This window comes from Danio rerio, chromosome 2 (assembly GCF_052040795.2).
Source record: "Danio rerio strain M-AB ecotype USA chromosome 2, GRCz13ab, whole genome shotgun sequence".
Lineage (NCBI taxonomy): Eukaryota > Metazoa > Chordata > Actinopteri > Cypriniformes > Danionidae > Danio > Danio rerio.
The window spans coordinates 10,576,571-10,600,922 of record NC_141022.1 but is presented as its reverse complement, the minus strand read 5'-3'; the positions used below and the strand labels follow the sequence as shown (position 1 = coordinate 10,600,922).

The following is a 24,352-nucleotide window of genomic DNA, read 5'->3' as shown; positions in this document are numbered from 1 at the left end:
TACTCTTCTATTGGACTCAAAAGTATATACTTATCATTCACAAACAAGTACATCATTTTAGGGAGTAGTATTAGTATGAGAAATGGGACAAAACCATAGAGTTTGTTTCAGTGTAAATGACAGCAGGGTCATATGGGAATCAGTGCAGAACACAAAACATATCACACACAATGGAATTCTACACAGTAAGCTGTATTATAAAGAGAGATAAAGAAGAAAAAGAAAATTATTTGACTTGCAAGTTACCATAGATATATACACTAGATATTGCATAGGGACCCTGAGCATGCGTCAATAGCGCCGCCACATTGGTACAGTGCTCCCAGGACAAATGTCATTCAACCGCACTAGTCAAGACAGTGTTATTACATGCAGATGCGGGGCTTTAGCGCTGTATACGGGTGAAATAATGAGCAAACAAAGAAAACAAAGCACAAAGGCAGAACATTTCATAGGTAAGAGTTCGTTTTTTTTACGTTGTTGTATGTTATGAACTTTTGTGCTAATCAGGTAACGTTGTTGATGATAATACAGGCACTTACTGCATTCACCATAAGGCAAAGTAGCTCCAACTCGCACTAAATACTCGGCTTTTGCTACTTGCGTAAAAAAAAATCAGCAAACAATGCAAAAGAAAAAATGACAACGAGATGCTGCGCTGCCAGAAACTTGTATTAATGTCGGCTAGTGAAGGAGTCATTTGTAGCGATTCATTCACAAATAAATCGCTCCCTCCGTCAGTATGAAAAGTGAAAGCAGGAGAGGAGGTGTGTTTCAGGACACGGATCAGATCAAATTTAACAGGGAGGGTGGATAGTTCATTTCCATACACATAAACACAAGCTTTTTGTCAGGAATGTTGTGCGATCACTGATCCATCAATGTAGAAAAGTGATGTAAAATTATAATTTTCGTAATTTAAAAAAAATAACTGCATACTGACCTCCAGGAAAACTCCCGATCATAGATATATGTGTATATGTGTATATCTCTGGCTTTGGATGGCCACAGTCCTCCACTGCAGCTTGGTCCCGCATTCATTTCAAAGGAGCGATACCCTGTACCAAAATGGCGGCTCTACTGACGCATTCCTTCCAATAGACAACAACAGGTTAGGCGACATCTAATGTATATATCTATGACAAGTTACCAAATGCGGCTTGACAATGCTCTGCTGTGATGTAAACAAACACCTATTGGAGATTTTGTTTTTTTTTAAAGTGGAAGAAGCTGCTGAATATGACCTGCCCTGTCTTCCTGTGTCAGTGGAAATTGTGTATCACATTCAAAACATAAGCTGTTTCAAATACTGAGGTAAAGAAAAGCAGCTAAGTGATGTTGTTTTCATGAGGTACCGTTTTCAAGCTTTTCTTATGTTTCTGTAATGTATTACATAAACTATTTACATTTTTGCGATTACATATGTGTACTGTGTATAATTGTTATGTATATGTAAACACACACATAGACAAATGCAGAAATGTTTTCATTTCTTTCATTTAAACCCCACTGGCTTAAAACGTAAAATTATTCAAATATGTTTTTACATATGCCAGTTTAACGGCAACATCAATCATAAATCCGACCAGATTCTCACTTCAAATCACAATCCATCACGTCTGTAACCTCCGTTTGCGATGCTGTCGGCGACCTTGGTCTTGGATGTCCACGGGAGGGTCAGGAGTTAGAAAGCCGTCACATAATCTCTGGTACACCAGAGTGGAGTCAGAAGCCACCGCACACAAGAGCATAGGGGAACCTCTGTCTAATATACTGCGCAACCTGTAAGAAACAATCATGTTTAGCAGTAACAGAAAATGATTAGCCCTCCTGTAAATTATTTTCTTTTTCAATTATTTCCAAAATGATGTTTAATAGAGCAAGGAAGCCGTGAAGCCAATACGGAAGTAACTAAAACTGCAGTTCATCGACTCGCCTTTAGGAGCTGGCTCCAGGAAATCCAGATGATTACTGTCTGCAACAGTAAATTGGCCAATTTCACAGCTGATAAAAACAAGTTTACAGCCTGGTACAAAGAACTATTTTGGTTCATATAGCTAATATTACCCTTCAAGAAAACTGTGAGGGGGTGAATATTTTATAACTCATCCGTTTCGTTTTTATTAAGTCTGCATAATTAAGGGTGTGGCCACTTGAGCGACAGCTCTCGATTTAATCAATAGCCTAGCATTTACTAACACAGACTATATTTGAAGTATTTGAAAGTTATTTGTGTTTTCGTCCAGTAGAAAAACGTTATAATAACAATGTTTAGTGGCTCAATGTATTACAACAGTGTTTTTAAACTTGATAAATCCTCAACAGGCAAGCACATGCAGTCAGAACACAAACGAGTCGCAGGTAATGATGTATTAAGCGTTTCTCCCAAAGAAAAGCCTGTCTAAGCAAAATGCTAGCAGGCGTTTGTAGCTCCTCTGACGCTCCTCCTCTTTGCTCTTATTTGGTCAGCCCCGGTTGGTGTGAACACACACAAACAAAATGAAGACGGTTGGCCACGCCTACTTGTTGCTTCATTTGCGCTCTTAAGAAACCTATGGGTGACTTAATGGATACTACGGCCATATATTTTACAATCTATGCTGTAATATGACATCTAGTCAAATATTATGTACTGTCCTAATGGCAAAGATAAATCAGTTATTATATATATATATATATATATATATATATATATATATATATATATATATATATATATATATATATATATATATATATATATATATATATATATTCTAAACTATTGTTTAGAAATGTGTTGAAAAAAATCTCTCCGTTAAAAGAAATTAATTTAATAATTCAGGAGGGCTAATAATTCTGAATAATTCAACTGTACGTAACGTCAGTTGCGCATAACATGCGTTTGGCTGCCAGTGAGTGAAATTTCGTTGATTTGGATTTTTTGTTGTTGTTATAAATACACATTGATCTGTTTCATAATACAAGCATTAACACTTTGGCACCATATGGGATAGTTTGATTTTTGAAAGCTTCAAAATAAAAGCCACCATCCAATACCATTATACAGCATGCAGAATACAATTGAAAACCACTCCGACTAAAGCCTGGTTTATACTTCTGCGTCAAGTGATCGGCGTGACCCACGGAGCATGCAATGCGCGTTAAGGCTGATTTATACTTCTCCGTAAAATGCCGGCGTATGCTACGGCGCTGACGCATAGCCCTTCGCCGTGGCCATCGGCGTCACTGACGTGCACCTCTCAAAAAATGTAACTACACGTCGCAACAACGCGTAGCGCAAGCTCTGTGATTGGTCGGCTTGGTAGCGCTGACGAGTCTGGGCGGGACCGAGAGCCACGCGAATGGCGCGAGCGATTGTTTACAAGTGTGGAGTCCCGTGAAGGAGCTCCGGATGGAAAGTTTTGTTCTGTGTTTACCTCATGGTTAAAGTTGTTGCACATCTGCCGGTTCCTGCCTCAAAATGAGCGAGTTTGAGCCACTTGTACATCCCGGAAGCGTTCAGGAAAAGCAAAACAAGCGAAGAAACTCGACACAGAGAAACATTTAAACCTCACTGCCATCTAGAGTTTCGGAAGTGTTAATTCAGACCAACAGAGACAGCGCGCAGAAGTATAAATGCACAGCTGCGCGCGTTGCCTGCGCCGTGAGTTACGCCGGTCACTTGACGCAGAAGTATAAACCAGGCTTAACTGTGCATTCATACTTCTGTGCGCTGTTTCTGTTGCTCTGCATTAACACTTCCGAAAAGCTAGTTGCCAGTGAGGGGTTTATGTTCCTCTGTGTCGAGTTTCTACGCTGGTGTTTTGTTTTTTCCTGAACGCTTCCTTAAATGTACAAGTGGTTCAAACTCACTCATTTTGAGGGAGGAACCGGCTGAAGTGCACTTTAATTATAAGGTAAACACAAAACAAAACTTTTCATCTGGAGCTCTCGGTCCCGTTCACACTCATCAGCGCTACCAAGCCGACCAATCACAGAGCTACAGCTACGCGTCATTGCGACGAGTAGTTACATTTTTTGAGATGGTATGAGAGTGAGTAAATTATGCGGTAATTATCATTTCTGGGTAAACTATTCCTTTAAAACTGACTATCATGTTGAATATTGTAAAAGGTGTTGCAAAAAAATTTTGCAAAATTAACGTATTAAGATTAAAGTAATAGAATATAAAAACCCACATTAACATTATTTTAGTTTCCCAGTAATGAGTTGCGGCTGGAAAGACATCCTCTGCATAAAACATATGCTGGAATAGTTGGTGGCTCATTCTGCTGTGGCGATCCCTGGTAAATAAGGCACTGAGCCAGCGAACAAAAAATGAATGAATGAACATTATTTTAAGTTTAAACCTAAAGTCTCAAGGTGCAGTGTTTTGAAAGCACTTATTACTACTTGCAGTGACTTTACAGTAAATGCTGACAGCGTGTCTTAGGGTGCTTTCACACCTACACTTTTGTTTTGGAATGTGTCTCGTTTGCCCAGTTAGCGCGGTTCGTTTGGCATATGTGAACAGTTTCAATCGCGCTCTGTTCTGCGCCAAACTAATCGCTCCGAGATCGCTTGAATGAGGTGATCTCGGCTCGATTGAAACGAACCCTGGAGCGGTTTGATTGCAGTGAGAAAGCTATCCGATCCGAGCTTGGTTATATCACAGTGTTTTATGGATATGTAATAGGCTTACGGCTATATGAAGAGAGAATTATGAGTATGGCGGGAAGTTTCGCGAGTCTCCGGATGCCCGCAAACGAGTTATGATCTCCTGGTAATCTCGCGTCTCCCTCCCAGTCCTCAAATAGGCATCGTCGCACACCCTTCTCACCCCTCCCCACCGCGTCTCTCCTCAGACACGTCACGCGTGCGCACCCTGTCAATCACCACCAAACCACCACCTCTCCTGACAGCTGAGCGGGACGCTGCAAAATAAATCCTGACACTCTGACCAATGTAAGGAGAGCTTACTCGCACGTGACTTGTTTAAGCTCTTTTGGTCCGATTGGAAACTTTGCAGTGTGAAAGCGAACCGCTCCAAGAGCAAAGAGCAACAATGTAACATTTGTAATCTCTGTTTCAGAACAACTGAATCGAACACAAGTGTGGAAGCACCCTTACTCTCTGTGCTTGATGGATCTGTGTGAAGGCAGAGGGTAAATCATCTGGACCGATTCTCCTTCCTTCTCTCGACCCTCCAGAAGAACCGCCTGTAACTCCGGACAGGAAACCCCGACCACATCTTTCCATTTACGCACTGTAAACAAAGATTAAAGGGATAGTTCATCCGAAAATTAAATATTAATTTACTCGCTCTCAAGTGGTTCCAAACCCTTTATGGGATTCCTTCTGCTGATGAACCCAAAAAGAAGGTGTTTTGAAGAATGTCGAAAACCGATAGCCATTGACTTCCATAGTAGGAAAAAAACATGGAAGTCAATGGCTAATATTTTTTATAATACAGAAACACTGTAAGGTTTATCATTTAACACTGAAACAACAACTGACGTACTTTCAACCGTATTTCAACATTGCAGCTTGGTCGTATGCAGGTTGGTTTTCAACCGTTCTACATCAAACAATGTATCAACATTGTTTCAATGTACAAAAAACAAAAAAACAATACATCTGATTTCAATCATATTTCAATATTGAAAACAGGTCGTTTGATGGGTGGGTTCTGTTGTATTCAGCAGATGTTGTCCGGAATCTCTTAAAGGTGAGTAAATGGGTAAATAACATTTTGGGGTGAACTGTCCCTTTAAGGGTCATTTAGTCTCTTTTTATAGTTTCAACTTGATTTTATTTTATGCAAGAAGGAACATTACAAAGATACAATATGAACAAAAACACACAGGGGTTACATAAATAAAAATCCAGCAGATTAAACAAGTTTAAATGATTTACACCAAGAAAAGTTTTCATGCAATATAATTGTTAGTCTTTTAAAGAGTTCACATATAAATCAAAGTCCTTTCTGAAAATAAAAAGTAAGGGTGTTTCTTCGAAGATGTACATTTATGGATGTAAAATTTATAATAAATTAATAATAAATGTACAATGAGAAGGATCTACATTCATAGAGTAACCAAAGAATACAATTTTTGGGGAAATACAAAAGTTTGGAAAAAAATTTTTTTTATGAAATTGGAAGTCGACCCAAAAACTTTACAATAAGTGCACTCCCAAAATAAATTATTTAGTGTTTCATCATATTGAGTACAAAATGAACATTTAGGGAATAATATTGTTTTTAAATTGAGCTAGTTTAGTATTTATTGGGTTATGTATTATGATTGATTTTGATTGAGACTACAACAGCTTTATTAGATACAAATATTTTTTTTTTTCCTAAGAAGACAAAACTGATCCCAATCTATGTCTATGCAAGCAGGTAAAGATATCCGAGAATTATTAATAACCAAGCGAATATCTTTGTTTGACATAAAACTGAGAAGAGTTTGGTCATCAAAAAGTATAAAAAGCCAATAATAAAAGAATCTAGAGAACCTTTGGGGCCAGATTGGACTAAAAATATAACAAAGTCAGGGATTGCATCAAAAACTGTGGCATATTCTTTTGGGGGGGATGTTCAACTTGATATTCTACGGTACTTTTAGACTGTTGACATCACCTTCCGTCAGATCCATGTACACCAGGAAGGCAGCATGTACTTGAACACTGTCTCCGACTTCTAAACGCATCAGCTCTTGGTACTGAAGAACAAATTAAACAACAATTGTACACATATGCAGTACACATTTACATTCATTTATCTTTACATGAAGAAGAATGTGACTCTCTTACGACAGTGTGCTGCTGAATCCAGTTCGGAGGAGGATTTGCTGGATTTGCTTCGTCCATCACAATTATCAACTCTCCTTCCGTTTTTTAAAAGCCCATAATGAATCAATGCGTGTGGCAAAAATCGTGTTTGCTGATTTACCATGTGCGCGTACACTAGAACGTGTGTGAATTGCGAATCCTACTACCCCGAAGGCTGTTGTTATGAATATTTAGTAAGTCGCTTTTCTACAAAACCAATCACGTACTTAATTTAATAGTCATGAGGCAACAACAGAGACGGCGATTGGCCAATATTTACATACTACAACAAGTGTCGAATGGACTTCAAATCAGCGACGCCCACTGTGCGAACGTAGCTTGACTTCAAAAACCATATAATTATTTGCGAAAAATAATTGCTTTGTACGATTCAAGCTTCTTTCTAAAAAATAATAGTTCATTACCTAGTGTATATCTTGATTAATTGGTGCGTATAAGGCTTTAATAATGTTCTAATATAGATCGGTCGTTGAACACAACCAGATTGTTATTGTCCCGTCTTTATTTGAATCCGTGTAGAAACAGTACACTATCTCAATAGGCCCGCATTGATACAGACGAATTCAGGACAAATCTTATTTTTTATTTTTACAGTTTGTTATAGAAGTTGTATGCCAGTCTATTATCAGTCAAAAATACAACTGTTAATTCCAATTCTTTATTGATTTTTCAAAATAATTACACTACAAAACAGTAACGCATTTATACATATTGTATGACTGTGGCTTATAAAAATATACTAATATCTTCTTTTATATAGCGCTCAACATATGCAGTATATACTTTAGAAGACATATCAGAAATAGTCCTATTTGGAAAAGCTGTAACAGATTAATACACCTACACATTAACTTCTTTTTATGTAGCTATCTATTTATTTTGTTAAAGCCATTTTTTAAAGATTTATTTTCGGGGTTCAGTCTTTATTACAATAGGACAGTGCGTAGTCATGAAGCAAAATAAGATTTATTCTTCCTCTGGTATGTAAATCCCTTAGAAACAAATGTAAAAATGTGTGCAATTGTAACGGAGGCCAGCTAGTGTGTGCTGTGCAGGTAAACCTCACTCCTCTGACCTCTAAAGGTGCTCTAGCAACCCACACTAAAGGCCATGGTGTTTAGCCTCCTTGTTAGTGCAACCGACTCCCATGCGGAAGGTCGCCAGATCGATACCAGCTCGGAGCGGGTTGGGTGGTGTAGGACCGGCAGGTTTACACAATGTTGTAGAAAAAGATCTTTAAAAGGCTACAAACTACCTGCATTGAAACAAGTCACATAAACAAAACCCCAACAGAATATGTGTTATAATAATAAACACTAGAGTTTAAAAGCACATAAGCAGTCAAATATTCTTACAATCTAATATAATTGTTTAAATTTGAACATGTTTTCAATTTTAATTTATTCCTGTAATTCAACGCTAAATTTTCAGCATAATTACTGCAATCTTCAATGTCAAACATTCCTTCAGAAATAATTTTCTTAATGCATCCTCACTGAATAAAAAAGTATTTTCTCTCCAAACCTTTAAAGCATAGTGTTTTCCTATTCTGTATTCTTATTCTTTTGTATAAACCGGATTACTCCAGAAAGAAGAAAGTCTCTTTGAAAGTTCTAAAAAGCCATCTAAAATAACAAGAAACAGGGTCCATATACTTTTTTAAAATCAAATTTAAGCACTTTTTAAGCACTTTCCAAATGCTTGCATGCAAGTGTGGCAAATTAAATATTTTCATACATATACACACTACACCAAATAAGATGCGATTTGTTCATGTATTTTGTAGTGAAGTATTCTAAGGAAACATTTTTATGGCATGTTTTCCCCATGCCAGACACTGATTTATTTGATTTTACACCTTTAAGCTAGATTTAGGCGGTTTTATTTTATGCGAAAGCAAAATCACTGTGTTTTATTTCATTTAAAGGGGACCTATTATGTGTGGCAGCAGTGTGTGAATACAATCAGCCTCTAATGGAAAAAAATAATATATATTTTTTATAATCACACTTGCAAAAACACATTCTGGACATTCTCCCTTTTTTACGTCATCAGAGGGGTAAAAACCCCATCTGTTAGTGACGATATCTTGCTCAATAGTAAACTAGTATTTGTGCGTCCACATTGAAGACGGTGCGAGCGTCAAAGCTTCCTTCCTAATCTCCATTTTCCTTCCTAATCTGCAATTGCCTCCCTGGCTCCACCGCTAACTGTACTCAAAAAACTTGCCTACAGCACTTATTCATTGTTGCTCTTATAGTTGTGTAAATTGCTTCTGCGTACTCATTTGTAAGTCGCTTTGGATAAAAGCGTCTGCTAAATGACTAAATGTGAATGTAAATGTAAGTTCGCTCTGGATGCCCTGATGACAACGTTGTCTGCCTTCCCTGCTCCACCGGCGAGAGTGTCAAAATTCGCAACATTGATCTCGTATTTAAAGAGGTCGTTGCAGCAAATCAGTTACAATCCTGCATAAAACATGCCTTTTAGCGTGCAAAAAGTTGCACACTTTTTATCAAATTCATTTAACTGTAGAAGATTAAGTTGTTGCGTGTGGTGTGGCTTTGCTCCACTTATCCAGTACGTGTCCATATGTCTGAGATATTCTGAAGCAGCAATACTGTTTTGTACTGTCGTTATAATAAGCATGAGATTCACACTTTTTTTTCCTTTTTTTTCTTTCTTTTTTTTTAAACAAAAAATACATATATAATGCTAATGCACATCAGTAACTCGCCAGTAACTTTTTTATGTATGTCACTGTAGGAAAACATTGTAAATAATTGGATATTTGGCAACCGCAATAATTAAGCCAACCCAGGCTCATTCTGAAAACGTAGTCCCGCGGACGTTTCTGGAGACCGCAAATCATGTAGCTGGAGGTACGTATGGGTGCATTTCATTTTTCAAGCGAACGCTACAGGCCGTATGACGCCATTACTTTCCGCGTTGACCGCTTACCTCCATGTGTAGGGCTTTTTCCGCTGCAACTAGTTTGTCTAGTTAGCTCGTCGTGTACGTCGGCAGACATGAGACGCAGAGAGGAGCTGACGGCGAAGACAGGGTTCAAGTCTGGGGTAGATCAGTTACAGAAATCAGGTAAGATGAAAACAGAATCCAAAAATTGAAGTAAGCAAGTTCATAACAGGGTGAGATTGTGGTAAGATCCGAAGACGTGGTAAAAATTAGACGAGGGCTTTTCTTTTTCTGGTCAATCGGTAAAATGGGTTGCGTTTAGGGAAGGAGGAGGGAGAGTCAGCCGATTGGCCGGTCGCCAAGTCAATCATTCAGCCAGTCAGATAGACGGTCGTTCGACAGCGGCCTCTGGTGGGTTTACGCGAGAACAGCGCGGGGGCGAACTGTACTCGCGAGAGACATTTGAGATACGAAAAAGCGCACACAGCCGCCTCTCGTGGATTCGCGAAAACAAAAAATGTAGAAAGAGCCAGGGTTGCATCAAACCCTTAGGTAACTGTGGTCAGAACCAACGTTCACAGTACTGTGTTCTCTGGACTCCTCTCAAGCGGTGGATGTCTACATTTCAACTGGTTGCCACCGAACCGCTTCATAGCTCATTACCATAAAGTTAACTTGATTCCTCGATGCCCACACAGGTTTATTATTGCTGCTGGCTCCCATTGAATATGAATGTCTTCCGGCTACTTTGACGATCTCGCCGCTTTCAGTTTGAACGCACAGTAATCAATCCTGAGTGAGAAGCGGTCGTCCGCCATTCAAGTTTTTGCACCTGCCAAATGTCAACTAAGAGGATTATAAATGTGGAGATTTAGCATGTCTTTTAACATTCTCAGATTTTCAGAGATAACTTTAGTCCTGGTTGTAAATTTCTGCCACTATGCTGACACACAGGCATTTGTAGACCCGCCATCTTTTCAAAAGAGCGCTGTGAGCACAATCTAATTTGAATTTAAAGCAGCAGTTAACAAGACGGCACAAGTTGGATCAAAGCCAGTGCTTAATTTGTGAATTGCGAGGTACAGGAACAGATCAGGGTAACGAGTTCAGCATGTTACTTGAGGATGTAGCGGTGTCGCGCACAAAAGTTGAGGGGGCGGGGTGGTTTGGGGGGAATAGCGGGGCGTTGGATGGTGGAGGGGTGTCACTGACGTAAGTAAAGATCCGGGAGGGGGGTTGGTTGTGACATACGAAAGTAAAGAGGGTTGGGGAGTCGCGGAAGAAAGTGAAAGTGAACAGCAGACAGGAGAGGAGGGGGACCTGTAAAATGAGGTGCCGGATCCGACATGTTCTGGCACAAATTAAGCCCTGATCAAAGTGTAAAAGGTGCAGATTCAAAGAGTTATAAACACACTATTTGTGGGAAATTCTGAGCTCAAACTTCACATACACACTCTGGGGACATCAGAGACTTTTTACATCTTTTAAAAAGGCGTAGGGCGACGCAGTGGCGCAGTAGGTAGTGCTTTTGCCACACAGCAAGAAAGTCGCGAGTTTGAGCCTCGGCTGGGTCAGTTGCTGTTTTTGTGTGGAGTTTGCATGTTCTCCCCATGTTTGCGTGGGTTTCCTCCAATGCTCCGGTTTCCCCCACAGTCCAAAGACATGCGGTACAGGTGAATTGGGTAGGCTAAATTGTCCGTTGTGTATGAGTGTGAACGAGTGTGTATGGATGTTTCCCAGAGATGGGTTGCAGCTGGAAGGGCATCTGCTACGTAAAACATATGCTGAAGAAGTTGGTGGTTCATTCCGCCGTGGCAACCCCAGATTAATAAAGGGACTAAGCTGAAAATGAATGAATGAATGAATAAAAAGGGGTATAATAGGTCTCCTTTAAATAGTTAATTATTATTACCTATGTAGTAACAACGTATCATGAAAGCAACACAATTACATTTTTATCTAAAATATAAGCACTTTTTAAACTTTGAATAAACTAGATTACAATTCAAGCATTTTCAAGGATTTCCAGAGCCCAGAAGAACCCTGCAGAGAGATGCAAACATGTCATGTCATTCAACATTATCTGTTCTCTTTGAACACAGAAAATGATTCAGATTAAAAATATAAATATGAGTACTTTCATTGACATCTAAATTATAGTTTACACTACACAAAGCAACACTTACCTCCTCCTCCTCCTCTGTAAGTAAAACTGCACCAGCCAATGAACAGCAAATGGCCAGAGAACTGTTAGCACTGCAGTGAAGGGGGATGAGTTTAAAGGCCACCATGACAGCCTCTAAACAACAGGATAAATAAAGAAACCATTATTTGATTCTGTTTATATAAAGCTATTTTTTTAGACCATGGAAATTCATGTACTTCATCACCAGACCTTTTTTGGTTTGTCGGAGTGCCAGGTTTTGGAAGGAGAGATTTCAGCCTGAAACAAAACAAGCATTTAAATCACACAATTCATCCACACAACTGTTTAAGATTAATCATGATTTGTTTTGACATAATATTTGGGTGTATTATTATTATTTATTATGGATATGTGATACATACACATATACAGACGCAAAACTTTACAATTTTGTTACGTAGATATTTAAGTTTATATATAATTTGTATCATACACATATGTTATATATCTAAATATTAATACAAATGTTCTCAAATATTTGCATGCATGTGTGTATTTAAATATACATAATAAATGAAAAGTTCAGATGCATTAACCTCTAAGTGACATCTGAATCTTTCTCCTAACAACAGCATTGTCTTAGGCTACTATGTATAAGTTAAGTAATTTCAGTTTTATTTCAATTAATATGTTATTTTCATTGCCTTTAATGTGAAATTAGTGAACATAAATATAAGAGCCTTGGAAAAAATGCTCATTTTAGAAGAAAATTCAGATGGCACGTAGAGGTTTTTGAATCTAAACTCTTTAAATATTGTTACGATTACTTGTAGTGGGTGTGGTGTGTTTTTTCTCTCTCTCACTCTCTCATTCTCAATTATTCGCAGGTGCAGCGGATTACGGCGGATCGTGATTGGCGGCGGCTGTATTTAAAACACCAAAGAACATGGATTCATCGGCTTCCTGCTCTCTCTCGATTCCCCGCTCGTTATTCTTTGTGGAGATGTTGCTATTTTGAACGATGAGGAATGAGTGATTGTTGCTGAGCTGATGTCTCTTGTTGGGATTTTGTCAGATGCCGATGTGAAGTTTAAACCGGAGAAACACAGTTTTCTGTCTCCCTGTCTGGCTTGGAGCATGATGTGGAGGTTTGGTGCCTTCTGTTTATTATTTTCGTTTTCTCCTTTGTTGTTAGTATTGAGGTAAGTTTAATGTATTTTATTTTCTTAATTTTTTGGGGGAAGTTTTCTCTATTTTAGTTAGTTTGGTTTATTGTAATTTATTATTGTAGCTTAACCCCTGCCAATGTTATTTTGCTCCTTGTTTTTTGTAAATAAATTATATTTTCTTGTTAGCAAGAGTCATTTTGATGATTTGCGCCATCCCGTTTAAATAGCAAATGCATTTGCGCTCATATGTGCGCCCATAGACATTCTGGTCTAAAAAGGAGGCGTGTTAAGGCGCATTGCTGGCACGTTGTTATTTTGAGGAACTAAAATACACTGTTAAATAGACCAGGGGTGCGTTTCCAAAAACTATTGTTAGCCAACTAAGGTGGCAAGTTCCGTCGGTAGACACAGTTTGATTTGCCGTTTCCCAAATCCGTCGCTCTGTAGCGTACAGTCCACAGATACAATTTCTTATTGATTTTATCACGGTCTGGTTTTGGTCGACAGAAGGGTTTACGACTCCTGGCTCCAAGAAGTCTGGATTTTCGTGACAGCTTAAGTTGTTCAGGGGGACTGGAGAGATAAGCAGGAAAACTTCAAAGACATTCCTGCCCAAATACACACACACACACCCCCACGAGGCTGTTCCGGCAGAAAGAGAACGTCCCAAAAAAAAGGAACATCATTGACGGTGGTCCCTTTAAGGGCCACACGGCTCTTCACAGCCGCATGGACTTTCCCGCCACGTTTTCTTTATTTTCCGGCAAAAGTAAACTCAGTTTTAAAGTTTGCGATCGTGTTCGTCCGAACTGCATTACAAACTCCACGCATCAAGAAGGACATTAAAAGGAGTTTCATCACGACGGAAGAGAGACGCATAAAAGAGACCTCCAGACATGAAAGACCAGGTGATTTTAGTTATGCGTTTAAGCTGTGCCCCTTTTATCAAAAAGGTGTTTTTTTTATAACCTTGGTGGTCCGTAATGGTGCGTGTGGAACTGAAAGTTTTGTCACTCTTTTATCTGAAATCTATATTTCCTAGCTTTACTATTTCTCCTTGCTGTTACACGTTCTATAGACCCGATATCTCCACGTGGTTTACCTTTGTTTTGTGTTTAATGTATGTTTGTGCGTTTGCTTGTTCGTTACGTCTGACTAGTCAATAAATTCCATTTATAATCAAATGAATTGTATTGTTTGCCTCGTGAGAAAATGTCACTGAAATACAGATTCCCCTGCCTAGCTATTATAAATTGTTTAAAACTTTTGAATGATTAATCTACTTCACAAGAAGTAGCAATTAAATTCCCTTTTTCTAAATGAATAGATTACCGTGTCCGCTCGGGAGAGCGGCGGCTCTGCTTGTGTTCGTTTGGTCAAATTAACAATAAATTGATCCGGAATATTAATGGTTAATAATAATTCGTTATTGTTGATAATTAATATTCATAATCTGGGAATCCGCTCGGTCGCGCGAGCATGATCATATAGCTACAATCATATGTTTGTTTGACCAAACTGACTGAAGCTTAAGCCGGAATATTAATAATTAAGAATAAACCGTTATTGTTGATTATTAATATTCATAAAATGAGCTAATTTCATGTTACAGCTCCAATGATCATTCGCAAACTGGGTCGCAAACTTGGTTTGTGTATTGGTTTATTTCTCGGGGAGAGAGAGCGCAGAGCAAGGGATTATGTTTTTAATTCCTTTTATCTTGTTACCTTTTTGGTTTAACCTTTTTCTGAATAAGGATTTTTTATTTAATTTGTAACAATTTACACAGTACACACGCTTAAATTATGTCAAAACAATCTGTTCTTTTAAAACCCATTAATCCTGATTAATTGTAAAAAATACAAAAATCTTAATAAAGCACTAGTCTATTTTGAATGCTTTTACTACATTATTTTGTACATTGGATTCCACTTTAATGAAAATATATTAAACAAACTCGATTAATGTAACAACTTAGCAGAAAACGGCATGTTTTACTATGGCTTTTAGACCTAGGGCACCGCCATTTTGGAATACCGCTGTGTCTGAGATCATGGGGTTGGTTCAGTTCCCTCGGCTGAACAGATGTAAAGGAAGTAAAGGACTGAACACGAAGACTCCAAAGACTAATCTAACCCAATGCATGAAGTTGTGGATGTGGAGCTGGTGCAAATACAAGCAGATGTGTGTCTAATATGAAAGTAAATATATTTATTCTCTTTTTCTTTTTTCCCTTTTAATTATCGATCATTTGATGCGCTTTGGTCCACTCTCTGTATTACTCTTGCCTGACTGCCTGTATGGGTTTCAACCATTGTAGTATAAGACTATACAAGGAGACTGGACAGCCTAATTCAACCCAGAGCATAAAGCTTTGGACGTGCATCGCAGAGCTGGTGCAAATACAACAAATACAAGCATTTAAATATCTTAAGTTGTGTATTTTTCTTTTGATAATACCTTTCGTTTAATGTGCTTTGGTCCTCTCTCTCATGCTGATCCAGCGCTGCCTGACGAGGGGATTTACACTCAGACTAATGCTACGATTAAAATCATACATAACTTCACGCTACGTCACACCTGTGTGGATTATGTCAAGACATATACCCTCTTCAAGTCAATCAACTTGATCTCTTAACATGTGTGAAAGATTTATACTTCTACGTCAAGCGCACGCATATGCTCCGGTGCAGCCTTCACATTGACGTTACGCACACCTTTCGCAAAATATCACTAACGAATCCAAGCTCTGTGATTGGTCAGCTTGGTATCGCTGACGAGCATGGGCGGAGGTGAGAGCCGCGCAAGCCCGATGGAGCAAGCGTTTACATGTGTGGAGTCCTGTGAAGGAGCTTTAGATGGACAGTTTTGTTTTGTGTTTACCTTATGATTAAAGTTGTTACACGTCTGCCAACTCCCACCTCTGAATGAGCGAGTTTGAGCCACTTACATTAAGGTAGCGTACAGGAAAATCAAAACCCCAGCGAAGTAACTCTACACAGAGGAACATAAACACCTACTGCCAACTAGCGTTTCGGAAGTGTTATTGCAGAGCAACACAAATAACATACAGAAGTATAAATGCACGGCTACGCGCATAGCATAGGTTAGAAGTATAGAAGTATAAACCAGGCTTAATACAGCGTGGACCAAAGCCAATCAAATGTTCGGTAATTAAAAGTGAAAAAAGAAAAATAGAAGATATAATATAATGTATTCGAAAAGGCACGAATAGCGTGTTTTTACGAATACTTATTTCGAACAAATACTTGAAAAATTATTTGTATTCGGGAGCAAGAAAAACATATCAAAAAGCTGCGTTTCCTCATGAGACCACAGTGCATGCCCGCGTGAGTGAGTGAGTGAGAGTGAGAGAGAGAGAGAGAGAGAGAGAGAGAGAGAGAGAGAGAGAGAGAGAGACAGAGACACGCTCAGTCAGTAGTCGGAGGGCGGGGTGGAGGTAAAATGTGTCAGGCACAAGCTTCTCCACAGATATAGACAGAGAAGGCTTGGCTGACCGAAAAAAATACTTCACTGCATCACTATTTTTGTTAAATAGATTTTTGTACCTTAATTGGGTTCCAGATGCAGTTTATAAACTTAGGAGTTTGATCGGGATTTTCCATTACGCTGCATTTTTGAAGTTTGCAATCGGGTGCTCTCTGTTTACGCAACTTTAGCTCTGTTAGCGCAGTAATTTAGACAATAGACTGTTGACAGAGTAACGTTAACGTTCTTTTATAAAGGTTAAAACGATGCTTTTGCAGTTGTGTCGAATAGTATGCACTTATGGGAGTTATATGGTACGTCTACATTACTGTCTTTTGCAGACAGAAAGATATATGCTATAGGCTAGTTAACCTTAGCATATCTTCCACTCACTTTTTATTAACTTGAAACTCCTCAAATACATTTGGGCACCCGAATAGAAAAAGAGTAAGACTGCTTCTGAGCCATTTCTTGGTCCTCCACCATTCAAAAAAAAAAAAAACTTCAGGTTCTGTGTGGAAGCATTTTACAGTCAGTGGTGCTGCAGATAAAACAAAGTGATACTGTATAATGTTTACAAAAGTGAAATCAGCAGAGGCAGAGATATTAAACATCTGTCAACATCTTCTATGCATAATCATTCATTCATTTCTTTTCGGCTAAGTCCCTTCATCAATCTGGGGTTGCCACAGTGGAATGAACCACCAATTTATCCAGCATATGATTTACGCAGTGGCTGCCCTTCCAGCTGCTACCCAGCACTGGGAAACATCCATACACTATCTTTCACACACATACAATAGGGACAATTTAGCTTACCCAATTTACCTGTATTGCATGTGTTTGGACTGTGGGGGAAACCGGAGCACCCGGAGGAAACCCACGCCAACATGGGGAGAACCCAGTCAGGGCTCGAACCAGCAACCTTCTTGCTGTGAGGCGACAGTGCTACTCACTGTGCCACCGCGCAACCTTCTATGTAATGTATTATCACATGCACTAAAAGCATCCTCTCCTGATACTGTCTGTGAACCCCCCACAAGCATCAATCCCCTCAATCAGCCCAGCTATGTTCTGCTAAATCCTCCACAAGCACCAAACCATCAACACAGCCACATTCTGCCCCAGCAAGTCAGTTTCAAACATAAAAACAAACAAACTTTGTGTCTGTTTTGTGGCTGGCAGATGACAATAGCAGGGCTGTATCTTGTAGTATTATATAGAATACTTTTGTTCTGCCAGATCTCCCAGGCAGGGGTTTATTTAGATTTATTTAGTTAATATTAGTTTTTGGAATTCTGTGCATTGGAAAAAAAGTTCTTTCAGAAGAAGAACAGTTTTTTGAAGTATTATTTGTTTTTATTCTGTCTATTCAGTGTCCTTCAACAAGAACGGTGGTGGTGGGGTTCATAATATTCACAATGGTATTTTATTAGTTGTTGGTTTAACCATGGATGAGATAATGGCTTCTATGTTATTTTCTTTTCAATGACATTTCTTGTCACATGTTCAAAAACAACAGCCAATATTGCATGTCTATAATTTATATAATGGGTATAATTAAACAATACTTTCACTATAACGTAAATTAGAAATGTAATAGAAAAAATATATATTTTTGCGCCATTTTGAATTTTACTCGAATACAAATACAAATACAAATACTTTTCCCACTCAACAAATACAAATACAAATACCGGCTGCTCCGCACATCCCTAATATATATATATATATATATATATATATATATATATATATATATATATATATATATATATATATATATATATATATATTAGACACACATCTGATGCTTGTATTTGCACCAGCTCCACATCCACAACTTCACACATTGGGTTAAATTAGTCTTTGGAGTCTCCGGGCACTATTTTGATGATCCTTGCGCAAAGTCCAAAGCGTAGGACGCAAAAGCATTAAGGGGCGTGACTAATTACCCTACCATAGGTTTTTTGTTATTTCCAGCCCTGTTGGCTGTTATCTGGGCTCTGTGTCCAGTTTTTTGTTCCTAATTAATAAAGCTTGTTTTTGCTGATCTGCGTCTGGGTTCTGTCCACACACCCGACTAATTTTACTGGCTTATTGCCTGCCTATTGGTGATAATAACTTTGTTTTTTGTAGTTGTGTAGTATGATTTCATTCAACATCCCTAAACTGACCCAAATCCTAAACCCAACTTCCACCTTACTATTAATAAGCAGCTAATTAGCTTTATTGAGCTACTACATTTAGTTAATGGTCTGTTAATAACATAAACGATGACATCAAATAAAGTGTTACCATAATTTGAATTTTATCATTATTCATCTAAGAATCCTTAATCATGACTATGTATGATGAAAAGGAATTTGGGTGCTGGTCATACTTGTGATGCTGTAAGCTGTTCCAGTGTGGTCAGTCTGCGCAGCACATCCTGCATGTTGTCCTCCAGCTCCGACAATATGGTGGTGATCTGTGTGTTGATGGCCGGTTTGTCCATTCTGTCTGCCGTCTCCCCGCGCTGACCACCATCTCCTTGGCAACCGCGCTCTGAAAAGTTATCATGTTTGTTTAGTAGGTGAGTTCCTATTGACAGAAGGCTTGAGATTCGGTGAAACATTAATCAATCAATTCATCAATCCTTAAAAGGATTCCCAGACTCAGATCAAACCTTAAACTTTAGATTAAACGGTGTGAAAACAATGTGAGCTAGCAAAATAAACATTGTATATTTTGATTGCACGCATATTTTAAGCTAAATACTAGTATCCTGCAAAATAACTAATAAAATGTTGCGTTTATCATCTGGTCAAAGATAAAAGAAATGTTTTTAGAAATCACCATAAGCCTTAAATTTAAGCCCCAATTCGTACTATTGTGCTTATAATCTACTTTTTAGTAAGATGTTGGCTTTTAATTTGTGCTTTTAACATAAATATTCTGCATGATATTATTCTACATCTTTAATCCAAATACCTAAACCTGCCTAAAGACTATTAATACAATCCAGGCTCGTTCTGAAAATGTCAACATAGGCTCAGTCTGAAAACATAGTCCTATATACGTTTCTGTAAGACGCAAATTATTTAGCCAGAGGTATGTATGGCTGAATTTCAATTTTTAGCAGTATGACGCCATTCCTTTTTGTGCTTACCAGCTGACCACTTACCTCCGTATGGAGCCAGGTAAGCAGATAAAACAAAAACAGAAACCAAAACATAAAATAAACAAGTAAATAGCAGGATGTGGTAAAATCTGAAAATGTGGTAAAAATCATACGAGGGCTTTATTTTTCCTGGATTGCTTTTGAAAATTTTTGGTTGAGTTTAGGGAAGTGGGTGGGTGGGTCAATCAATAAAATTGGTTGGGTTTAGGGAATGAGTAGGGTGAGTCAGTCGATTGGTCGGTCGTTCAGTCAGTCAAAAAGTCAGTCAGTCAACAGCGGCCTCTGGTGGGTTTATGCAAAAGCAGCAGGCGCAAATGTCACACGCGATAGAAATTTGAGATCTCAAAAAGCATCCACAGTGGCCTCTCGTGGATTCGCGAAAACAAAAACTGGCACAAAAATGTTGCCCCTGGGACATATTTCGCGGTCTCCAGAACTGTATATAGAGGTACGATTACGTCCCAAGAGGTAAATTTTTTGCTGCTTTTGTTTTCGCGAATCCACCAGAGGCCGCTGTGTATGCTGTTTCAGATCTCAAATTTCTCGTGAGTGCCATTCGCAGCTGCTGCTCTAGCGTAAATTCACCAGAGGCCGCTGTCGACTGATGTATGAGTAATCCAACCAATTGTGTTTTCGAAAGCAGTAATTGCCACCCACTTTCCTAAACCCTTCCGACAGTTTTCAAAAGCAATCAAAAAAAAAAAAAATGCCCTCGCCTGATTTTTACCACTTTTTCAGGTTTTACCACATTCTCACCCTGTTATTTACTTGTTTATTTTATTTTTTGCCATGTTTTTCTGTCCTACATATAGGGCTACATTTTCAGAATGAGCCTATGTTGATTAATAAATAGCAAATTAGTAGTTTATTGAGGCTAAAGTATCAATTAATGGTTTAATAATAGCGATAATTGTACCATAAAGTAAATATGGCAGCTTAAAGACGACTCTCATTGTGGGGAATTTATTCATTCATTTTCTTGTCGGCTTAGTCCCGTTATTAAGCCGGGGTCACCGCAGCGGAATGAACCGCCAACTTATCCAGCAAGTTTTTACGCAGCTGATGCCCTTCCAGCCGCAACCCATCTCTGGGAAACATCTACACACACATTCATACACTACAGACAATTTAGCCTACCCAATTCACCTGCACCGCATGTCTTTGGACTGTGGGGGAAACCAGAGCACCCGGAGGAAACCCACGTGAAGGCCGGGAGAACATGCAAACTCCACACAGAAATGCATACTGAGCCGAGGTTCGAACCAGCGACCTTCTTGCTGTGAGGTGACAGCACTACCTACTGCTCCACTGCCTCGTCCATTGTGGAGAATAAAGTTGCTTAAATTGCTCACGTGTGATTTTTTTGTCACAGGTTTTAACAGAGTGTAAAAATCTTGATGGTTCTGTTAGTCTCGTCTATCCAAATCTGATCTTTATTTTGTATTTTTTTTATTGGATTCAGATTAGGTGATTGGGTGGGCCATTCTACAGCTTGATTTTCTTTTTCTGAAAAAATTAAGGGTTTCCCTGGCTGTGTTTTGGATCATTGTCTTGCTGAAATGTCCACCCTGGTTTCATCTTAATCATCATGATAATGTAGATGTTGGACTGAAACAGCGGATATTATTTTACAAACACAGGCTCATTCTGAAAATGTAGTCCCGCTGACGTTTCTGGAGGCTGTGAATAATGTCACCAAAGGTACGTATGGCTGCATTTCATTTTTTTAAGCAAACGCCGTTCCTTTTTGCGCTTTCCAGCTCACCGCTTACCTCCATGTGGAGGGTTTTCCCACCACAACCAGTTTGTCTAGTTAGCTCGTCTTGTGTGTTGGCGGACCTGTAGCGCAGAAAGGAGTTGACAATGACGACGATGACTGAGTTTGAGTCCGGGGAGGAGCAATTCCAGAAATCAGGTAAGACAAAAACAGAATCCAAATATGAAATGAACAACTGAATAACAGTGTGAGAATATGGTAAAATCTGAAAACGTGGTAAAAATAATTTTTCTGGATGGCTTTTGTAAATCGTCGGTTGGGTTTAGGGAAGAAAGCGGGCGGGTGGGCTGGCGGGTCAATGGTTGGGTTTAGGGAATGAGAAGGGTGGCTCAGTCGATTGGCCGGTCGACAGGTTTGCCATTTAGTCAGTCAGACAGACGGTTGTTGGACAGCGGCCTCTGGTGCGTTCACGCGAGAACAGCGCGGGCGCAAACGACACTCGCCAGAGAAATTTGAGATGTAAAAAAGCACACACACCGGCATCTTGCGAATTCGCGAAAACAAAAACTGCATAATTACGTACCTCCCGGGATGTATTTCGTGGTCTCCAGAAATGTCCATGGGACTATGTTTTCAGAATGAGCCTGTGTTGTAATTACACAGACGAAGGGCAGAGGGTTGCTGAAGAACTACTGAGAGATTTCAGCAGCTGTTTTTACTCCCTTTCTTCATGTGTTCAATAGTTTTTTCCTTTGTCAATTACTTTTATTACACATAACTTAATTTGTAAACTAATTAGTTTTGTTTTCTTTTCATATATGGATTCTTTGGTTGTTACCAACATCTGGTGAACATTTCAAATCAACAGCACATTTAGAAATATGTTTTCTGAGAAAAATGGTGACGTGTTGAATACTTATTTCTCCCACTGTATTTGAGGTTTTACTGGGATAAATATTTAAGTTGTGTCTTTTTATATTATGAATCTTACTAGCCCTTTAATGATAATATAAATATAGTATCTTTTTCAATGAGATATTAACAGTCTCTTGCCTTATTAGGAAGATATTTCTGAGAAGAAGTACTGTATGATACTAAATTGCTCACATTTGTAAGTTTATACAAATGCTGGTGGAAAATTGGCTAGTCGATCACATTATTGCTAGCTGACGTCATGGTACTCAAGAATTATTCAGACAGTGACTCAAGCCCAACCTCTTCCACTGCATGCTGAGATTCTGTCATTTCGGACTGTTCCAAGAGTCGGCGGGTGGGGGACGGGGGGTATAAGTCCCTGCGGTTTTCCATCCTGACTCCCACACTGAGGCTCTCTGTTTCCCCCGTGTTGCATGTTGGCTCCAACCACACTCCCATCTGCCAAACGCACGCTGCGAACTCCCGAAACCTAGGGAGAGCATCACATACTCCCATTTATACTGCTCTGACATGACATGGCAAACAAATACTTTTCTTCCTCTCTTTATCCGTGGGAAGTGTCACCAGCCTATCCTTGTGCTGACTATCAATGCACTATGGTTAAAGTCACGTAATCCAAAACTTACAAGGCGTAATTTGTTTATTGCCAAGAATCGCAAAGCATTTCCAAAGTCTCTGGTGATGAAGTGCTCTATTAGCATGATGGATACTGTGAGATCAGCTCAGCTCATAAATCACATTAATGATTGCTGTTTGGAGGGCTTGTATGAACTCGACTGAACTAAAGTTGTTGAAGCTGAAATATAGAAGTTTAGCCTCTTTGTCTCCATCTCTGTTTGAGACCCGCAGTTGCAGTGTTTTGTTGAATGACTATCATTACGTGTCTTCCACAGCCACAGCCCTATCAACAGCCACAGCCATATCACCCTGCAGCCCAAGACCGGTTACTCACTGAAGCTAAGCAGGGCTGAGCCTGGTCAGTACCTGGATGGCAGACCACCAGGGAACACTAGCTTGCTGTTGGAAGTGGTGTTAGTGAGGCCAGCAGGGGGCGCTCAACCTGTGGTCTGCGTGAGTCCTAATGCCCCAGTAAAAGTGAAGGGGACACTAGACTGTCAGTGGGCGCAGTCTTTCGGATGAGACGTTAAACCGAGGTCCTGACTCTCTGTGGTCATTAAAAATCCCATGGCACTTCTCGTGAAAGAGCAGGGGTGTAACCCTGGTGTCCTGGCCAAAGTCCCTCGATCGGCCCTTACGATCATGGCCTCCCAATCATCCCCTTCCACCGAATTGGCTCGATCACTGTCTCTCCTCTCCACCAATAGCTGGTGTGTGGTGAGCGCACTGGCGCCGTTGTCCTGTGGCTGCCGTCGCATCATCCAAGTGGATGCTGCACACGGGTGGTGGTGTGGAGAGACCCCCCTCATGATTGTAAAGCGCTTTGGGTGTATGGCCATACACAATAAATGCGCTATATAAATACACATTACATTACATTACATTAAATTCTGTGCTGGAGCAGATCAACAGTGGGTGTGTATGAATCTAAAATAAAAATGGTGTTTTGATGTTATTTCAAACTATTTATTTAAAATGAGCTATCCAACACAATTATTGACTTTTTTGGACTTTTTAAATCCACTTAAATTTGTAAACACTATTAAGCTAACTTAACTTCTTCATTTTGTCCCTCGCCGTTACTGATGTGGAAATTGTACTTGCAAATCACAGATTCTACGTCTCAGAATTTCACATATATCTGGAATTTAATTATCGTAAAATATATGAACACTTTTTTAAGACGTTACTTCGCTTATGGCACGACACAAGGCTCTTAAAGGGAATGGGAGATGAGACTCTGATTGGTTTATTCTCAAAACACACCTATAACTCATTAAGAAAATAAACTCAACCCTTTTAGACCATGCGCCACGGCGCGAAGCGTATTTTCCCGTCCTTAAATTAGCAAATATGGATTC

At 39.3% G+C, this 24,352-nt stretch overlaps 2 protein-coding genes across 10 annotated transcripts in view; both read right to left on the bottom strand.

Moving 5' to 3' along the window:
* tsen15 (TSEN15 tRNA splicing endonuclease subunit) overlaps positions 1 to 7,024 on the bottom strand; it is a 28,916-nt gene extending 21,892 nt beyond the window's left edge. Inside the window, exons 1-4 of one of the 2 annotated variants that reach the window (XM_087238428.1) lie at positions 6,799 to 6,984; positions 6,626 to 6,707; positions 5,113 to 5,248; positions 1,598 to 1,782 (exon numbers count right to left, since the gene is read on the bottom strand). In XM_087238428.1, coding sequence (XP_087094554.1) covers positions 1,614 to 1,782; positions 5,113 to 5,248; positions 6,626 to 6,707; positions 6,799 to 6,855 — 444 coding nt within the window. In that variant the 5' untranslated portion in view covers positions 6,856 to 6,984 and the 3' untranslated portion in view covers positions 1,598 to 1,613. 2 annotated transcript variants of the gene reach the window in all.
* Positions 7,025 to 11,637: 4,613 nt separating this feature from the next.
* The window catches only part of acbd5b (acyl-CoA binding domain containing 5b), a 29,956-nt gene continuing 17,241 nt past the window's right edge, over positions 11,638 to 24,352 (bottom strand). For 4 of the 8 annotated variants that reach the window (XM_087238415.1, XM_087238416.1, XM_087238419.1 and 1 more), the window contains exons 9-13: positions 22,653 to 22,842; positions 18,941 to 19,104; positions 12,149 to 12,196; positions 11,940 to 12,052; positions 11,638 to 11,796 (exon numbers count right to left, since the gene is read on the bottom strand). In XM_087238415.1, the coding sequence (XP_087094541.1) occupies positions 11,769 to 11,796; positions 11,940 to 12,052; positions 12,149 to 12,196; positions 18,941 to 19,104; positions 22,653 to 22,842 (543 nt within the window). In that variant the 3' untranslated portion in view covers positions 11,638 to 11,768. 8 annotated transcript variants of the gene reach the window in all.